This window comes from Macrosteles quadrilineatus, unplaced genomic scaffold, assembly GCF_028750875.1.
Source record: "Macrosteles quadrilineatus isolate MER2022 unplaced genomic scaffold, UCM_ALF_1.0 Scaffold_10__1_contigs__length_6754688, whole genome shotgun sequence".
NCBI lineage: Eukaryota > Metazoa > Arthropoda > Insecta > Hemiptera > Cicadellidae > Macrosteles > Macrosteles quadrilineatus.
The window spans coordinates 1,750,864-1,772,009 of record NW_026542603.1 but is presented as its reverse complement, the minus strand read 5'-3'; the positions used below and the strand labels follow the sequence as shown (position 1 = coordinate 1,772,009).

The 21,146-nt window shown below is 33.9% G+C and overlaps 1 protein-coding gene across 1 annotated transcript; it reads left to right on the top strand.

Annotated features, from left to right (window-relative positions):
• The first annotated feature begins 2,337 nt into the window (after window positions 1-2,337).
• On the top strand, window positions 2,338-3,928 carry LOC129004666 (uncharacterized). Its single transcript, XM_054433221.1, has 2 exons — window positions 2,338-3,084; window positions 3,887-3,928. Exons 1-2 carry the CDS (start codon window positions 2,338-2,340, stop codon window positions 3,926-3,928), a joined length of 789 nt encoding a protein of 262 aa, XP_054289196.1.
• Window positions 3,929-21,146: the final 17,218 nt, after the last annotated feature.

Below are 21,146 nucleotides of genomic sequence, written 5' to 3'. Positions count from 1 at the left end.
TTGCAGGGTCGTCCAGATGAACTTGGAAATAGTACCATAGATAAAAGGAGTAGACATACTCTGTCATACATACATGTCTATACTCCTTTTATCCTTATATTAGTTCATTAGAAAATCTGAATATACAGTAGTGCCGTGCATTTGAAGTACTTACTCAGAACACAGACTTACTTGAGGACAGTTACACAATAAAACGCAAAGATCTACGGAAGTAAAGACTACATTATTTAGTAAAAAAAAGAACAAGGATGCGTCAGTTAGGGCCAGTTAGACAGTTGAAGTACACAGAATTGAATCACCATAGTATTGTCCATGCAACAACGTGAGAGGATAAAACATGTACTTCTTCAATTATAATTACATGTTTCTGTGTAAAACCGAAGACGTCTACAGACTTTACTAAGAAAAACTTCTCCCCGGTAACACAGGCAATGGGAATTCCTTCTAGACAAGGTTTTCAATAGGCCTACAACAAAATCATAAAACAAAAGATGTTTCTCAGGCTAAGTAGCACACTGTGCACTTCAGCAAATAAATAGTTTACCGAGATAACTATTGCTTACCAAGACAGCAGTGTCATTTAAGGAGAAATAGTACAAACTAATGTCACCAAAAGTCTAAATTCATTCTTTATTTTATTTTTTTAAGAGAGGGAAAATTAGACAACAAAGCTTTAAATAACCGGTATTATCAATTTGTATTTATCTCTCAATTGAATAAATGTAACGGTAGTTACCTCACCACTGTTAACAATATTTGACCCTCCTATTACATAAATATGTTAGTTAATTTAATATACAAACTCGTGTACATGTTGCTCAAATTCGAGCAATTTCAAAGTATTACAGAATTTATTTCAAAACGAAAAAAAGTAATATTCAATGAGTTTAAAAGAGTCAACTCAAAGATCACCAGTGTGTAACTGCTGGAGATACTCACGATGTATATACAGTAATCAACATTTCCTGTAAATATTTTATCATATTTCATAAATTGGTATTGCATTTTAATGTTTCTACAAATGTTTCCTGACTTATAGCTGCATAAGGTTGTCCATGTTTATCTTATATATTGATAAACCTATGCATGGCACCACCCTTGTCGCCAGCAGTAAGTTTACAAATTTCAGTAATTTTTTAATAAAGATAAACACTTTTTTGATCATATTAAGGACTTCCTGTTGTCTGTAACAATTTTATTTGTTCAATCGGCGTATTTTTATTTATTTAGTTAAATAAAAAATTTATTTCATTGAAGTAAACTAATATAGGCCTATTTATATTCACTGTACTGTGTATAACAAAATATCGATTGAGAAACAAACAATAACACGTAATAAAAACCTCACTAGTCCGCTGCATTGTGATAGCTGAAAATCGTCGGAATGAAAACCGCCGCTACAAGATACAGAAGTTGGTACGCCTGCAGGGCCCTCCACAGCTGCGCGCGCCGCTGGCACTGCCGCTCAACACATCCCCACCTAAAAGACGAGCAAGTGGTAAGTCGGTCGGGAGGATTGACGACAAGTTGGTTTCTCGTGTATAATAATTTAGATTTACAGGCCGGTCAACTGGACTGACGATGAAATAACTTGTCGACGTACTGGTTTTCAGTAATTATCTATTTAATTAAAAAAGACGGTCTAGTGGCAAGACGACCAAGTATCTTGTCGGTCAACTGGTGGCCCCCCAATTCGCTAAACTCTTCCCTGCAACGTTTTTGGCAACAGGAGGAACCCCCTCACTTCCAGGTTAAGTCACAGGAAGAGCTTCTTTGTGATGAATACTATAACAAATCACACTCTCGTGATCAATCAGGTCGTTATGTTGTGCGACTTCCGTTCAAGACGGACCCCTCCATTCTAGACCAATCTAGGCCCATTGCTGAAAAGCGCTTGTTGTCTATTGAGCAGAAATTTAAAGCTCAACCCCATTTTTCACACTTGTATAAGACGTTCATGTCTGAATATCAAACTCTCGGCCATATGACAAAACTAGATTTTGTTGAAGACATACACCCACACTACTTCCTACCTCATCATGGGGTACTGAAGGACTCTAGCACGACCAATTTAAGGACAGTGTTTGACGCCAGTAGCAAAACCAGTTCCGGTCACTCCTTAAACGATATTCTTTTGACAGGACGTAAATTACAAACTGACATTTGTGACGTAATTTTGAACTTCCGCTCTCATAAAATTGTGTTTTCATGTGACATTCGGCAAATGTACCGCCAAATACAAGTGCACCCTGACGATCAAAAGTTTCAACTGATTCTGTGGCGTGACGACCCTTCAAAGGAATCTCTACGTTTCAACTTACTACCGTCACCTACGGCATGAACAGCTCCCCCTACCTTGCTATTAAAACTTTAATGCAGTTAGCGGAAGACGAAGGTGATGCCTTCCCTCAGGCTTCTCACTCTCTACGTCATCACACCTACGTGGACGACATTATCACGGGTGCTGACTCCGTTGAGGCTGCTCTTGAACTACAGGACCAACTTATCCAACTTCTACATCGTGGTGGCTTTGAACTTCGCAAGTGGGCCTCCAACTCCTCTGCTCTTCTAGAAAAATTTCCTTCGGAACATCTAGAGACTCCAAGTTTCCTGCAAGACGCTCAGCTTCCCCAGTACTCCATCCTAGGTCTCCATTGGTCTCCTGAAGAAGACTGTTTCTGTTACGCTTTCAACCCCCCGTCTGAAAAGCTGACTAAGCGCTCCGTGCTCAGCTTTATTGCCAAACTATATGACCCCTGTGGATTTTTGTCCCCATTAATCATGGTAGCAAAATGCTTCATGCAATTACTATGGACTCAAGGTCTTGATTGGGACGACCCTCTCCCTTCTGATCTCGCACATAAGTGGCATGTGTTCACTAGTAACACTAAAGACCACCTCGGTCAAATTAAGATCCCCCGAGCATTTCCGCTCGCTCACTCCTCTGATATCGAGCTTCACGGTTTCTGTGATGCATCGGAATGCGGTTATGCCGCGGTAGTGTATTTCCGGTGTGAATCTAGTGACAAAACAGTCATTGTGAAACAAATATTGTCTAAGACTCGTGTTGCCCCGTTAAAAAAGGTAACTTTACCCCGCTTGGAATTGTGTGCAGCTCACCTCTTATCAAAACTAGTGCATTATTGTGAAAAACAATTTAACTCTCTTACTACGAATACCACTGTATTGTGGAGTGACTCATCTGTAGTTCTTACTTGGCTACAAACCCCTCCATACAGACTAAAGACCTTTGTGGCTAATCGTGTAGCCCAAGTGCAAGAAATCATTCCCAGTTATCAGTGGCGGCACATAAAAGGGACGGAAAACCCCGCTGATTGTGCCTCACGAGGAATTCTAGCCTCATCTCTCATTGACCATCCCTTATGGTGGACTGGCCCACCATGGTTACAGCTCCCTGCGGCCAACTGGCCCCCCTCATGTTTTTCGCCGTCTGAACTCACTCCCACGGACGAAATTAAAGAAACTCCTCTTAGTGTACTTAGTGCAACAGTCGCCCCTTCGGAATGGGACTTATTGTCTAAATATTCATCTTGGTTGAAACTAACCCGTGTGCTAGCTTATGTACTACGATTCATAAACTATTCCAGGTCTAAAAACAAACTCTCTGGACACTTAAAACTCAGTGAATTAAATTTAGCGGAAGTGACAATTTTTAAACTAGTGCAAAAACTCCATTTCAGTGCGGATATTAAATTATTGAACAAAGGCTCAATATGTTCTGCACAATTACAGAAACTCACCCCCTTCCTCGACCCTAATGGTCTCATACGCGTCGGTGGCCGATTGTCACATTGTTCGCTTGCTCATGACATACGTCACCCTATTGTTCTACCCAAGTCTCATAATGTAGTGCATTTGCTTATAGACTTTTACCACCAGGTACACTTGCACTCAGGTCCGCAACTAACTCAATCACTACTCGCCCGAAAAGTGTGGATTCTATCGGCCAGGAGCGTTATCCGCTCGCGCATATTTAAGTGTATTGTGTGCTTTAAAAATAAACCACGAAACAAAATCCCTCTAATGGGTGATTTACCTGCTCATCGGGTCAATCCTACTCGTCCATTCTCATCTACAGGCGTAGATTACGCCGGACCATTTAGTGTTCGCGTTTGCAGTCTCAAAGCTCTTAGACAGATTAAGGTCTATTTGTGTATTTTTATCTGCATGGCTACCAAAGCTATTCATATAGAGGTAGTCACCGATCTTACCACCTCAGGCTTCATTGCCGCTCTCACACGTTTTGTGTCGAGACGCGGACTCTGTTCCGATCTGTATTCTGACTGCGGAACCAACTTTGTTGGTGCAAACTCGGAATTACGCAAGGTAATCCGTGAAACCATCCTTACACCTGATTCGCAGGACAAAATTGTTCATTTCACCACCCCCAAAGGAATTAACTTCCATTTCAACCCCCCCTCTGCACCTCATCAAGGTGGCTTATGGGAAAGTGCCGTTAAAAGTGCAAAATACCATCTGAAACGGGTAATTGGTGAAACCATTTTAACTTTAACCCAATTTCAAACTTTGTCCATTCAAGTAGAGGCAATGCTAAACTCGCGCCCTCTTACAGCTCTTAGTTCAGACCCTTCCGAAATTTCTGTGCTGACCCCTGGACATTTCCTCATCGGAGCTCCATTAGTTGCCCTGCGGGAACCTCACCTGTCTGAAGTGCCCTTCAATCGTCTTCGTCAGTGGCAGCTTGTCCAGGCTTTTCACCAGCGTATCTGGAGGCGTTGGCAGCTTGAATATCTCCACTCCCTCCAGCAGCGATCCAAGTGGACCACCCCTCATGAGAATTTGAAGACCGGAGACTTGGTGCTCATTCACTCCAATTCACCTCCACTCACCTGGCCTCTTGGACGCATCGTCTCCACTCACCCTGGCGCTGATGGAACAGTTCGAGTCGTCACAGTGAAGACAGCTTCTGGGACTTTCACACGGCCTGTTCACAAGGTCTTCCCTCTGCCATGCAATGAAGACTAAGTCCAAGAAACCTACTCTATGTACATATTAGATTTAAGTGTGGTTTACGTTTGCTCTTGTGTTTTTTAATTAATTGTCTGTTGAAGCTGTAATGCTTCAAGGGGGCCGGAATGTTCGGTATTCATATTTTTAGAGTATTTAGAAATTAATCATTATGTTAATTAAGTCACTGGTTAATTAATCATGCTAATGTGTATATAAATCACCACATTTATTGTAATATTATTTAGTCTCAGTAACAATTTATTGTAAATAGACTCCCGCTTTCAATATTCAAATGAGATTGCTAAGCCTGCTCGAATTTCCCGCCAGAGTAAGGCCTATTTTCCTGTACTACATACCCATGAATCACCTGACGCCGTGTTTGCTTCAATCGCTTTTCCTATTGGCCATCGAATTCCTAGACCCCTCTAAACCGCAATTGCATTTTTCAAAGTGTGAAGCCGGCGATCGGCGTCTGTCTGTCCACAGTCGGCGTCCATAACTCACGGTGCATTCCGTTTCTCGTATCTCGGGACATTAATTGCCCATTTTACCTCTCTTAAACGTATTTTTAGGCTATAGATTAATTATATCTGGCCTCCCTCTCCTCTATAGTACATTTAACTATATATGCATTTTAATTTCCCCCTTTGGTTTGTGATTAAATTACTTAAATTGTGATCTAGTGCTTTCAGACTCTTCAAACCTCAAGACAGTGTGTGCGCGTCCGTGTATTACTTCTAGACTTTCCGTACGTTTTCACCGCGACTTCCGCGTATTAGTGAGCTCTTTGTGATTATGAACTTGGGTGCGTTGCGTTCTCCAAAATTCTACAAAACAGAAGCACTCGGTCTAAGGACTCCGCCATCCGCCATCGCTCCACCATAGACGACGCCGCTGCCATACTCTCCACCTTTGGATAATTGGACTCAAGGTACAACCTTAAAGTTTTGTGTGTGTTTTAATTAGACTCTAAAACTAATCTCATTTGCCTCTCACAAGACATTTTATTCCATCTCGGGACCTCAGTGCCCTTCAAATTGCAGATTCGCCATTTTTCTCTAATTTAATTATTTTTCTCTTGAACTATTAATTACTTCGAGTTATTAATTATTTTCATTTCACCCATTACGCCCTCACCAATAAATTTAGGTCAAACAAATGAGAGTTATCCCAATTAATGTAATAAAACAGAGTCAACATAAAGTTGCAATATGATAAACTGATGTACCCAGCCAGATGTGTTGCTAGAGGGATGAAAACAATCTAAAGCTTCTGACGTTCCTGTGCCTGACACTAATGACTTTCTATTCTGCGATAGTTAGTCCTAGATAACTAAATTGCAGTTAGAGTACAAAGATCTCTTGCAGCAGAGAAATTAATGGCGAAGTAATGTTAGTTTAATTTAAATTCTACCATCAACGTTAAAAGTATACGTCAAATAATATAAATATGCTATTATTTAACTACTCGTATTTCACAGTAAATATATGATTATGTAATTATGTACTTAATATCCAAAATAGGTTGAACTGTGAAGTTAATCTGTTTTACTTCCTATAAAATATCAAAGCAATTCATTTCTGAGCTACTTTTCCACATAAGAAACCCAATTGTCAATAGTATGCAATTTATCCTGAATAATATGACCTAAAATCCGTTTCAAATACAGAAATGTAATATACGATTGTGATATACGAGGTAATATACAATCGTAAGTACGTAGCAAATTGTTGCTGCCAATGAAAATAGTTTCTACTTTTTATACTGAAATTTATCATTCTTTTCAAGATGAAACTCATTCCATGTACATAGTATTTCGTCGAATGAAATAATGCCATTATTTGTTTTATATAGAGAGTAAGTCAGGCAGCGTTGTTTAATCTACTCAGACTCTGTCAACCGCAAGTTACCGTTTGAGGTAATTTCTTTTCTTCGAAGTTCACTTCTTGTTAGATGTAAATTTCAGCTGCGAATCATGTATACCGTCTTAAGGTAAGTGTTAACCTACAATTTAAAATACGTAAAATGAATTTAAAGATAAGTGTCTTTGTTCGATTAACCGTTTGTAAACTCGTTAAAATATATTTTAAATTTTATATTACAAAAAAAAAATATTTTCAATTGGTTGTTATAATATTAGTATACCGTCGACCTTTCCCTTGTACCTCCTAGGGAACCCTCCACCACTACAGCTCGGATGTGGTTTGTTGCGCAAGTAAGGCTGTGGTTGTGGTTAACCACCTTTTGAGACGCTACCTTGTTGAATATTTCAGCAGTTTTAATAGTGTATAGTTAAATATACAGTGTAGATAAGGTCTTGAAACAAATCTGGATTTAAAAAAACTGAAATAGATAGAAATATTATATTGTCGCATTGATTTTTAACAAAGGTTCCGCAATTTTTTATACCAAAAAAATTGTTTACCCCCCAAACAGGGTAAGGAGTAGAGGGTCACTTTTGTATAGCAACCCCTATTGAGTGACCCCTCATTTTTTAGGGCTTGTCAAAAAACACAATGCCTCAAATGGAACAATATCTCACCCGTAGCCGAAATGGCAGATATTCCATAATGGGTGCTTTTTCACATCAATCAAATTTTGGAATACCCGTCATTTAGGCTAGCGATGAAATATCTACCTTGGGTTTGCGTCATTGCCTTTCTTTTGACAAACCCTTCAAAATGAGGGGTCACTCAATAGAGGTTGTTATTAAAAAAATATAAATTACCCCCACCCCCTAACCTGTTAAAAGGGTTTAAAAAGTTGTTAATCTAAAAAAATGCGGAACCTATGTTAACAATCAGTTCCACTAACAGAACATTTCTATCCAATTCGGTTTAAAAAATAGAAATTTGTTTCCATATTTGTGAAATTGGTGCTCTTCCCCATACAGTACCTGAATCAAATTTTGGAATACCTGCCATTTTGGCTAGGGGTGAGATATCCACCACGGGTTTGCGTCATTGAGTCTCTTTTGATAAATCCTTCTAAAATGAGGGGTCACTAAATATGGGTTGCTATTTCAAAAAAATAAGTCAACGCCTACCCTACCCTGTTAGGGGGTGTTGAAAAAAATTATAATGTAAAAAAAATTACGGAACCTTTGTTAACAATAAATGCCACTAACAGAATATGTCTATCTATTTCGGTTTAAAAAATACAGATTTGTTTCAGGACTTAATTTACACACTGTATACAAATCAATGTATTTTAGAGGTTAGATTTTAAAATTATTGAATAATTTAAACGTGCAGTATCAATGTGACAGTCATATAAAATAATATTAAATCTATATTAATTGACTTAGTTTCGATTTACTATGACCAACACTGTGCTCATTTTAATATTATTTAGAGATATCCTGAATACAAAATATATTTTACATAAAATAAAATCGTCATTTGCATGTCAAAAAGGTTTTTTTATAAATGTCACATTTAACGAATTAAAAAACAATTTTTTAATGTATTCGGAGTTTTTATTTAAATTCTCAGAGTGTAGTCGTAAAATAGCTGGACAGTGAAGTGTAAATTGTTGACACAGTTGCAGTTATTGCGCTGCTGTATTTTATTGTTCCACTTTATTTTAAACGATATAAATTACCTCTATTACCTCAGATAACGAACCAAAATTGTGTTGTAATTGAACCGTGCACAAATTGCACATTTTAACAGAATTAAAAACTAGTTTTCGTGACAGAACGCATAAATCAATAGTCTTAAAAGATGACTTATAAGTAATTTTGGTGAACATACTAAATATTAGAATTTTTTTTAAATTGTAGATCAGAACCATAAAAATTTACTTACTTACATCTCAGTTAAACAAAACTTATCTCTTAATGTAGACTTAGATATTTAAAATCCATTTTCATAAATAGTTTTATCTCTTCTTTACTTTCTGAGTGTTAAAAATAAGGGAGAGGTTTAGTTTTAAAATAATAATATGTTTTTCTTCCTTTCTTTTTTTTATTTCTACGTCTCTCCCACAAAGAAACGGTTCAGTAGAGGTAGCTTTATAAATTTTAGTAAATCTTTGTTCATTTGAAATTCATATTGCTTGATCTCCTTCCAAAATATTCAAAGAATAAAAGTTGTCAAAAATCACATATTCTTTTCTATTATGTATTCTAGGAACATTGCAACATTGTAACATTACGGCTCATGTAAAATATGTGAAATAGTTATTTGTGCAACTTGTGAGCAATTGCATTTTTCACTCGAGTTACACATTATATTTTTCCTACAGTTACTATAAAACTAATAAAATATTAAAGTAACATAGTATGTATAAGTAACATATTTTTACACAGAAGTGAACTTTCGATATGACATTTGATGTGAAGTGACAAATACAACAGTACAACAGCTGACGAGCTGATTTACAGCCAGTGCTGCCAACGTATTTCGCGCGCCAACGTATTTCGCGCGCGAACGTATTTCGCGCGCTAACGTATTTTGGGGAGTGAGATGGCGTAGTGGTTAGAGTGCGGGACTTCAGTCCCTGAGGTTCCGGGTTCGATCCCCGCCGAGTCACCAACTGATTTGATCTAATTGATAATGCCGCAACCCCTAGGTCTAGCCTGAAGTAATGAGGAAAACAATCCCAGGCTCGTGCCTAGTGTTCTAGGAAAAAACAACATTGTCTCACTGATGAGCGAATTGGCCACTTTGCTTTCTCAAACCAGTGGGAGAACATGTACATTGTTAGGTAACTGTAGGAAAAGTAATTAAACTTATGAGTTAATGTCATTTATAAAAAAGTAGGGCTTCTATGGTATTTAGAGTTGAACAATGACCCTCCTCTAGTGAATTGTTTTATGGATCTCTTTGAAGTAAAACAAAATTTTCCAGTTCATGCAGTTTTCAAAACCAAATTTTTACGTAAAAATGTATTAATCACTCTGACATTTTTTTTTCTTCGTGAAATATATAGGTAAAATATTTTCTTCCTGAAAAACTTTAAAGGTACAATATAGAGTCAAAAAGCTTGACACATTTAATGGGTTATTCGTGTTGTACAACCTAACAAAGGGAGTGGGATTGGAAAGGTCTTATAACGACTAAGAAACTTTGTCCTGCTTATAACTTAGGAAACAAAACATGGAGGATACAAATTGTTTCATTGGATTACTTCTTTAACATTTATTTCATTCAACAAAAACACCTTAAAATAATACAACGCATTAAGAAATGTGTATCTTATAATAAAAAATTCAGATTAAAAGGAAATATGCTCTGTTATTAACTTTGTTAAAAGACAATGTAAACAATTTAACTCCTGTTCATACTTCTATGCAATGTTTTTTAAGATATGTTATTCATGTAAGCAATGGAGAGTTTTAAGTATGGAATACTTATTAATGCCCTTAAAATTGTAATATTGTTCTCCACTACTTTATGTTGAAACTGAAGTAAAAACATTCTAATAAAATAAAATAATGTCAACACTTAGATTTTCAGTTTATATTGATTTACTAATGATGTCCTCCACTATTTGATGTCTACAAGTTTTAATCTGGCTTAAAAAAGAATTGAACTCACCCATAAAAAAAAGAAATTCAAAACCATTTATTTAACAATTGGTAAGCCTTAATGGTAGATTTAAAACAAAATTTAATCATGCTTATCCCAATACTTAGAACCTTTTGTGGTCATGTTAATTATATTGATTGAGGACCACAAACAAATTATTCTATGGATATACTGCTTTAAGAAAGATTTACGATATTAAAAAAATTATTTCTGGTATGCTTTAATTTTATGTTAATATATATCATTCTAGTAAAATTTAAAGTCATAATATACTGCAGGCGTTTGCCAAATATTTGATTTTATGTTATAACTAAAATTTAAAACATATATCCCAACATTCAAGTAAAATGAAAAGTAATAAACCTAATTGTCTTCTAAGATTCAACAGGTAATTTGTTCTACTTATAGGAAAACTATTAGCCTTGTAGGAACGTTAACACTGCAAATCCGTGTTTGTATGAAGAGAATTACTAAACGAAAACCAATACTCTCCAACGGTGGTAGGTCTAATGGTTTATTCATGAGCAATTGAATAAAGCCAAAGTAACTTTATTAATCGTCTTGTAAAATTACCATAAGCATTAATAGAACAATAATTTAAGTGTTTTCAAGTTTTACACAACATTTGTGACTATAAATAAAATAAATAATAATTGAATTACAAAACAATTTATTCATAACTGAAACAATTAAAATTATTTTGAAATATTCCCATCTGACTTTAAATACACTAATGTCAAACATACTAATATTGAATGAAGACACATTTTATATCAAGAACATTTTAATGAGTAAATAAAAATAAAAATACATAATACAATGTTTATTCGAGTCCGTTTCCTTCCGGGATCCACAACTATTAACCCACCAAGGCTTTTTGATTTTCCAAAACATTAAAGTTATATACCCTAAATACCAATATGGCGCATCTTCCTATCCAAATAAGACAACTTAGCATACCAATACAGGCTGGTTTTTACAACAGAGGTTAGTAAGGATTGTACTGTGCGAAAGATAACTTTATTTTATATCTATCGTACTAAACTTTATACTCGTTATTGTGTTAGCTACATTTCCAATGGCTGTAACTAACAGTAGCCAGTCTTAACCATCACTAAGACGACTTCCTATTGGGCAAATCAATACCAATATGGCGCATCTTCCTATCCAAATAAGACAACTTATCATACCAATACAGGCAGTTCGCATTATATATGCATATACAAAATTAGAATTTCTAAATGTCTTCTAGAGAAAATGGATTATAGGAGACAGAACGTATTTTGAAAACATTGAAATTTATAACTTTTTCTCCGTCCTCGAGTAAAACTCCGAATGAAATGTAATATTTCTGGTGCAAGTAGAAGCAAACGCACAACAAAGCAAAAAGAATAATTACTGTCTTTTAACATTCCGTACACAGGAATTTTTTTACAATAGAGGTTGGTAAGGATTGTACTGTGCGAAAGATAACTCTATTTTATATCTATCGTACTAAACTTTATACTTGTAATTGTGTTAGCTACATTTCCAATGGCTGACTGTAACCAACAGTATCCAGTCTTAACCATCACTAAGACGACTTTCTATTGGTTTTTACGCAATCTGAACTAAAAATGCATTTGATAAGAGTAAACATTCAAATAAAAAGTGTAATATTACAAACTTTCTGCTTAGTGAAGAGTTTTAGTTCGTTAAATAAAAACTAAGTAACTTATTTCGTTTCATATAAAAAATCTAATTGTTAAAAGTATAGCATTAAAATACTGGAGAGCAATGACATCAACTATGTTAACATTTTACACTTCACCGTTTACCTGATTTACGACTGTGCTCTGCGTTATTTTAGTTAATATCTCACAAATTGTGTTAGGATAACTCGGCAAATAAACACAGTGCTCAGACCAATTTCACGGAATCAGCATATGGCGTCTCTCATTGATTAACATAATAATATACAAACATACTTCGAACTTTAAATTGAAGTAATTCAGTCCTGCGAAATGGTAATATCACATTCAAACTCTGGAGTACATTCATTATACATATTTAGAAGAAATTGAAAGCAATTATTGACGATAAAACCGCTTAGTTAATAGAAGAGGTATCGTCTCTAAGATGGCAAACCACAACCACAGCTTTACCTGCGTTACAAACCACGAGCTGACTTGGTTGAGGGTTCCCTGGGAGGTATAAGGGAAAAGGTCGAGGGAAAATCAGTTCTATAAAAATTTTCATTTTTAAAAATATCCACAACCATTACTAAATAGCTAATTAAACACCGGTATTTCCAGATAGTTAAATGTTTATTTGATTCTTTAACAGATGCAATGTAACAATTTGTGATTTTCTTTAGATAGTAATAGTTATTAGATACGTATTAGTTTTTTGGATATAAAAAAATGAAACGTTAAACCTACGTCGTTGGTAAAAAATACAAGACATAAAGTGGTTAGTTTTTTTTTTAAATTGCGTGGAAAAAATTTAAAAACTACATTAAAACGAATAAGAATCTTTGGAATGGAATTGCATACTATATCGAGTGGATACATTGGAACGAGATGACATACAACAATATGCTTTGTTGCCACAAGCATGCTTAATGAAATCAACTATCGAGTTTGATGAATTTTAGATATTTCACAATTTGCATTTTTCGTATTACTAACTCGATTGAAACTCATGAAGGTAGAATTATTTAATTATAGGAGTATAAAAAAAAAATATCGTATAGGAATTCTTTCTACAATTAATTGCGACGACTACAACATGAGTAGTTTTGGCGTTTTGTGGTTTTACACATCGCTGCGTGGTTGTTATGTTTTCGTCTCTGCGAGTATTTGTTTATTTAGACCTTGATCTATTATAACATCAGAATTTACTAAATTTTTTACGAATTATAAAGCATATCATGTGTTTACCTTTAAATAGTTAATCTGATTTAAGTGGATAAACAATTAATAAAAAACTGATGTTTATATTGTCTATAGATTCGTTAATCATATTATTATGATTAATAATAATAAACAGAAAATTGATAATCCAAGAAAAGTATTAAAAACAATGATGTAAACTTGTTTTATTCTTTACATAAAATAAATTGTACTACGTGATTTGAAGCAAGTTTATTTTCCTCGGTATTAATGTTAGTAACTGAACTTTTGAAGGTTAAAATGATAAAATAATCATAAGTTACCATTGCAGTAAAAGAATAATTAATCACACCTGTAATGCAGTTATCTAGGACTAATTATTCAGAAAAAAAGTTATTAATGTCAGACACAGAAATGTCAGAAGTTATATTTTGTTAAGGTTGTTTTCATCCTTCTAGGATAACATCTGACTGGTTAACTAAGTTAACATAAGTCTATTTTATAGATGTTTACTATGTTTATAAGAAATGCAGTTTTAATTTTTGCAAGCAAATTTATAATCGTGTATGGTTAAAAGGTGTTTGTTTCTAATTTACCACAACAAATCTCTTCGTATCATGTAACGTAATTTATTCGTGTCATTAAACATTATTTCATTTTTATTATCTCATATCATATTTTATTATTATATCATTTTTTATTATTAGGCCAATTTATATAATTTTAAATCGATAATGACTATTTCAATTGCAATCTCTGTGCTTATCTTCAAAATATTTAATATTGCATGATAATACTTACCAGAGTACCCAAACGATGTTTCACAGATTTCCTGTTTCTCGGCTCTACAAAAATAAACATGACGAAGTGGTAGTTTAGCAATTTACCAATTATTTATCTTGGTGTTAGTAATTTGTCAGATTGAATAGAACAGCTAGTCAGCGCTTCGTGCAACGCATGTAACATACTGTACAACGACATCTTGACAGCTCATACTCTATAGCTGTACAACCTGAATGCATAATGTATACAGATTTTAACCAAGCAAGTTCTATTTGAGTAAGGTCGCTTGCCTATGCCTATGCTTCCTCGCTATCTTAACTTGAAATATGTGGAAAAAAACAACCATACAAACTTTTAAAGGTAACATTGGTTTATTGTTTACAAAGTTCAATCCATAATACATTGACGACCACGTCGTAGATACGCTTCCAATGGGATATTATCAAGAAAGAACAAGAAAAAGACAATCCAGTTTCCTAAAGTAAGTTATTTCTCATCTCAGTTACAATAACAAACCCAAAGTTAAGTACAATACATATAAATAAAATTAGAGTTTTGTCTGTACATTGCTCAGAATCATAAATTTGTAGGTTATTTTTACGTTTTATACATTAAAGAAGCCGAAACAAGTCTCATCTAAATTTCTGTCCGTCTGTCTGTCTGTCTGTCTCTCTGTAACACTCAAGATGGCATTTTACGCAATCTTCTCCAGGAAAACGAGAGTACCTATCAAAATCCAAGTCATTTTAATGTATTCACTGGATTGGCGAGAGTGTCTTTAGCCATTAAAATATGACCTAACTACTATAAATAAAATTACAGACGTTCAAAAATGCAGTTGTGTGCGATTTTTGTAAGTTTTCGTCCAATTTTTATCACATAATCATCTATGAAATAACGAACAGCTGTTCGGATCAAGATTATTTTTTCTAGGAGTCACTGATATGTTTACAAATGTTGTTTACAAATACCGCAACCATTTCCGATCACGTTTTTAAGGCAAATCCCATCCAAGTGAGATTAAAAACGTTTTTCTTACATAACAGATTTAATTAATCGCAAGTAGAATAATATGGTGTAGCCGTAAATGAAATAAAATAACTAGGCATCATCCAGGTCAGGAAGCAGAGATTCTTTGTGTATAAAATTGTTCTTGAGTTTTTGTAAACCAGAAAGAAGACAAAAACAGTGTTGAATCAGTGTTGTATAGGACTGGGAAACTTTAATTTATTAATGATCGTCGCCAATAGCTTACAAACAAGGCTTCCACTCATTGACGGCGCTTCGATGGCGGTTGTGTAAAGTAAAAAATCACAACTGCAGTGGGTGATTGTAATTACCCTAATTAAGTTCTGTATTTTTGTGTATTTGTCCGTTGGTGACGCATTAATGTCCTTATTTCTCAGTGTTTCACGGAAAGGACACGAGCACCTTTGATGATACAATTGTCAACTGAAATAAAGTGTTAAATGGCAAGGTTCAGGTAGTAGTTTAAATACATTTAACCATTGTGAAAAGTAACTTTCAATTATTGGCCTACCTTAGGGATATGCCTCATGGATCTATAAAATGTATATTTTAGTTTAATCATTGGATTTAACATATGGACCAACACGATCCGGGTGACATTCAATTGAGTTTGTTTTGGCTTGAAACTGTCATATATTGTATTTGCGTAGGTTTATATATAATAGTTTTGCCAACATATCTGAAAATATGCAAACCAACTGCTGTTGGCTGTTCTTAGTATAAGAAGGTTTCAACTGAATACCATAAGATCCCCGTGCGTGGAACGGGCACACAGCTAGTACTATCTATAATAACACCTACATACATCGTTGTGGACCAACTTCGTTCCAAAAAAGCCGTAACAATATGTCGAGTAAACGTTTGGAAAAGATATACTTTATGAGACAATGTAAAGAAATTTCTAATATACCTAAAACGGCTGATGCCAGAAGTAGGAATGAGATTAAACCATTCGAATTGAGTATTGTTATCAAATTTTTTGTGCATCATAACGACTTAAAACCTTTACACAAACTACCAAACACCCTGTTTTATCTTTAGTGCTTTTCATGAACGAAACTAAAGCTCCTTTTAGTAAAAAGTACCATACTGTAGTAAAGCATATTACAACTTACACTTAAAGTGTTTTCTGAGTTTCAATGATGCTAAGAAATAACCATTTAGAATAATAATTAGTAATACACGATTACAGAGCCAACATTAGTAAGAGTACATACAATTACATACATACAGAGTGAAATTAAAGTCCAAAGACAGTTAAATATTTAAAGAAAAAATTATGTAGACAGAGTTGCAATACTTGGTACAAAGTTACAGAGCATAAAACTTTATTTTAACAAATATTCAGTGATCCAATAACTCTTCAGGGAGACGGCTTACAAGGAGTCGGTCGAAAATCTTAAATGGAAGCATATATCAACATCAAATTAAAGGTATTTTTTAGTAGAATACAATGCCACAAACTGCACTTCAAAAGGTTGATCCTGCGCAAAATGGCAGCCGTTCAAAAATTTCTTGAATCCATTTTGTAGCTTTGAACGACTGCCATTTTTTACTCAGGCGTTCTTTCGAGCTTGAATTTACGGCGTTTTAATCTACTAGTGAAGACCTTTAATTCGATGTGCATATCGACATATGCTTACGTTAACAATTTTCTTTCGATTCCTAGGGGGCTGTGCCCCCTGAGGAGTAAGCGTATAATAGCAAAGCAAATTAAATGAATCTTTGAACAACTGTCATTCTTGGCTTGGTTGTCCGTTTGAGTTCAAATTTGTGGCAGTATATTCTGCTAGTATTTAAGATTTCCTCCTGACTCCTTGCGGGACGTCCCCATGATAAGACAGAAAATGTATATTAAAAAAGTAGATTTTTGGGTGTTGTGTTGACGTACCAAATCTCATTGATTTATCTGTTGTCGTTTTGAAAATATTTAACTGTCTTCGGACTTAATTACCACCCTGTATACTGTATATCTTAAATGTCATATTGTGTGAGACACATTTGCTTAAATATGGATATTATATGTAAGTTTATGTTTATAGTGATTGTGGTTCAACCGTTTTATTTAAGAGTTGGCTACAAGGTCTAAAATACTATTTTGAATCTAAATCAATGAGCGGTTTTTTTATAACCGATGTTCCCATAATTTTATCGGTTTTTGTAAGAAAACAAACACATTTCGAAGTAAAGATATTATCAAATAACACCCACTTACCGAATTTTATTAAAAATTGGACCACATTGGGTAGTCAGTTGTGAGGTAATAATTTACATTAACACACACACGCACAGAGATTTAACTCCGAAAATGACTTTTGTGGGTCTAGGGGACCAAAATTATATATCCACCCAAAACTAAAACTTTAATTTCTCATGAAAACCATTCTTTCTCCATATAGTATGTATTAGGTTAGAAAGTATCATTGTCATAGGCTGTTAAATAGCAATAAAACTATTCGTTGCACCTTATCTGCATATGAACTAAGCTATAATGTATTGAAAGTGGCTGGTAATACAAACATGGCACAGGGAATAAATAAAAAAAATTATAGGTTATTAACCTTACAGTGAACGAGTAATTAAATCTAACTGTAATGCCGTTGTCTAGAACTAATTATCCAAGAGTAGAAAGTAATTAGTGTCAGAAACAGGAATGACAGAAGTTTTGGATTATTGTCACCCCGTAAGCAACGCATCAGGTCGAGTACATTAGGTCATCAATTAGCAGTTCTTTTTCATTCGAATTATTAGCTTATACATTAGCTTATTATTATCTTCTTTGTTAAATTAAAGACGTATTGGGTTCATCAATTAAAGTGACATATGTATTTTTAGTTCGTATTCTAAATCACTTTTGAAAAAAAAACTTGATAGTTTCGATTAGGAAAACAAACCAAACACACCACTCCCACATTAAGAGTTGGTTAGAAGTGCCGTTAAAAAAACTGATTCAAGTACATTTTTGCATTGATTACTTTTAATTTGATTACATCATATTATCAACTTGAGATCCTTTAATGTAGATAACTACCACAGTCGCAATGTTTCAAACTTACGTTCTGTTTGAATGTTTTAAATTAGATCGTTATGCATATATATAAATAAAAATAACTAAAGGACCGATGCTGCTCCGCAGCGTTAATATCAATATCATATCCGATAAATAATTAAACTTATGATTTTTCATTGAGTTATACACTATCTTAATCTTAACTGATTAAAACAATCATTAGCTCATATTAAAGTCTATAGTTTACTGACTATTTCAAGTCTAAAATACAGAAAAGAACATATAAATTACTGGAGCTATTGATTTCTAATCATAGAACAACCTTGCAAAAAAACTTTTTATGTTGGTAGTTTACCTTGTGATTGCTTGAAACTCGTCCGATTTCAATAACTTATAACATAAATGAAAGCCAGAATTTCACTGAAGGTTCTTAGAACAAAATATAGAGGACTAGCAGAGTACCCGTCCTTCGTACGGGATTGGCATACAAGTATAAAATGCTTATTGCAGTTATACTCAAGCTTTGCGTTTTTAATGGGAAAGGACAAGATTTGATACAATTTGCTTCTTTAAATTAACGGTATACATCCATACAACGTTATACAACGGTATTTGTATTACACAACTACCATAGCTATAATATTCTACCACTTCACCTAAACAATAGAGGAAAAAAAATTATTAAAGATTGGCAAGATATCACAAATGATTCATGAAATTAAAAACATAAAAGTAACTGTAAACGATCCTACTTTGACATGTCCTCATTGCATGTCATAGTTTTTTTGTTGCTTAGCTTAAATTAGCTGTTTCCATAAATGCAAAAAAAAATAATAGTGCGGCACCCTGTTGGCAAATCTTAAAACTTGTAATACCATTGAATCAACTTTTTAAGTTGAAACAGCTGACCAAAATCTTTTATTCCCTTGTAACTATGAATACTCATAAGGTTAACATGGGGAACCACAGAGCCACTAGGGCAGAGCCCGAAAGAATTTTTGAGATAAGAATATGCCTGTATGTTAATCGGGAATGTGAGCTATCATCATGCCAAATTTCCACCCAATCCATCCAGTAGTTAACGCGTGATTGAACTTCAAACAAACAAACAAATAAACAAACACACAAACTTTTACATTTATAATATTAGTAAGATAAAAATACATCTTAAATTTAATTAAGAATTCGAAAATCAATTTAATTTATGTTTTTTGGTCGAGGAATGCAGTAGACAAATACATGCAGATGCTTGATCTGTGAAATCTGTGCGTGCATACCTTCAATTAGAGACTGACATCATGAAAATCGGTCAGGTAGAAGAGCCAAACCAACTCAAAAAAGAAAAAGAAAATTTTTAAACATATCAGATAATTACTGAGTAAATAACTAAACAGATTACTATTATAAGTAATAAGACATAGTTTTAAATAGATTAATCAATCACATACGATACTTGGGGGAAAACCCATACCTACGTACTATATCCCTAATTTGAAATGAAAATGAAAAATCCTATATCCAAACGTGGCATAAACAGTGGCTTTTATTGGTAGGGTTTACTACACAGATGTATTTTTCATACATTTATACGTATGATAAGACGTTGAAAGATCATTTAAAAGTTGAAAATCAGTTTTGGATGCATATGTATTGCACTGTATTTCATTTTAAATACAGGCGAATGTGTTGAATGTAGCGTACTGAAAATGAAACACAGGAAATGCAGTGTTGAGGTTTAACACATAGGTACAGCATTGTCAACGGTATGTGTCTGCTAGTATTTATTTATAATATTTTCATTAGACAGTTATATTTATATTGTTTGTCAAACTTTATTAAAAATACTTTTTTTCTAATAATTGTGTGCACACCTATGTATTTTGTTATACCGTAGGAAAACCTGGCAAGTAAAATATGATAAGGATGTAATTAAATATTGATTAACGATGAACTGAGATTTATATAATAATTCACTTTTATATACTTAGATAAAATAATTATTCGTAAGTGAAATTTAAAGGTTAAATACAGTTAATCATGTAAGTATCTCTACAAAGTGCCACAAAGTTACAAAGTGCAATTAGTTTATAACCGTAGTGATTAAGAGATCTATGTAGGCACTTTAACTGATTGTCAAACAATGCAATACGAAGTAGATATCTCAGAACAGAGAGTCATTAGAGTTAATTACGGAACCTACACTATCCTCTAATATAAAACAACTATACTGCCCAGGAATTCTCTCGACCTTAAGCTATAAATACACGGTTTTTTATGATTCTATAATTGTATAAACAATATGAAAAATGTACAGATAATCCCAAGTCAATCTAAATAATTATGTTAGGTGATACGGAAGCAGCCTACAACATAACAATATTTATATAATATATATAAAATAAATCATTAACAATAAAATGGTTTTAGGGTTTTTTTCAATGCAGTAAAAATATAGGTTAAATACATAACTAGACAATTTATTTTAATAGACATTATATACGTCATGTATTACGTCATGTATGTACGTCATGGTTGCAACTATAAGTAAAAAAAAAACACGAATGTGAAAACATAGTAAAGATATTATTTTAGAGACAAAATAATATTTTTTAAATAAGGACAAACATTTCGAGGACCATCACAAGTTGGCGTCTTGGTTTTACACATCGCTGCGTAGCTTTGTTTACGTCTGCTTTCTAAAAATTATTCTTCTCTGTTACAATACTTTTGTTTATAATATTTTTCCTATCTAAAAGATTTATGTATTACTATAATAATTTTATAATACTTTAAAAAAGGTACCGTTGGTCAAAAAACAAACCTTTTTCTTTAAATGCCGTCTTATTGAAAAACTAAAACTAAAAAATTAATATTATTAATCATGCTAAGGTAAATGATCTCATTATATTTTTTTGTTGATTTCAT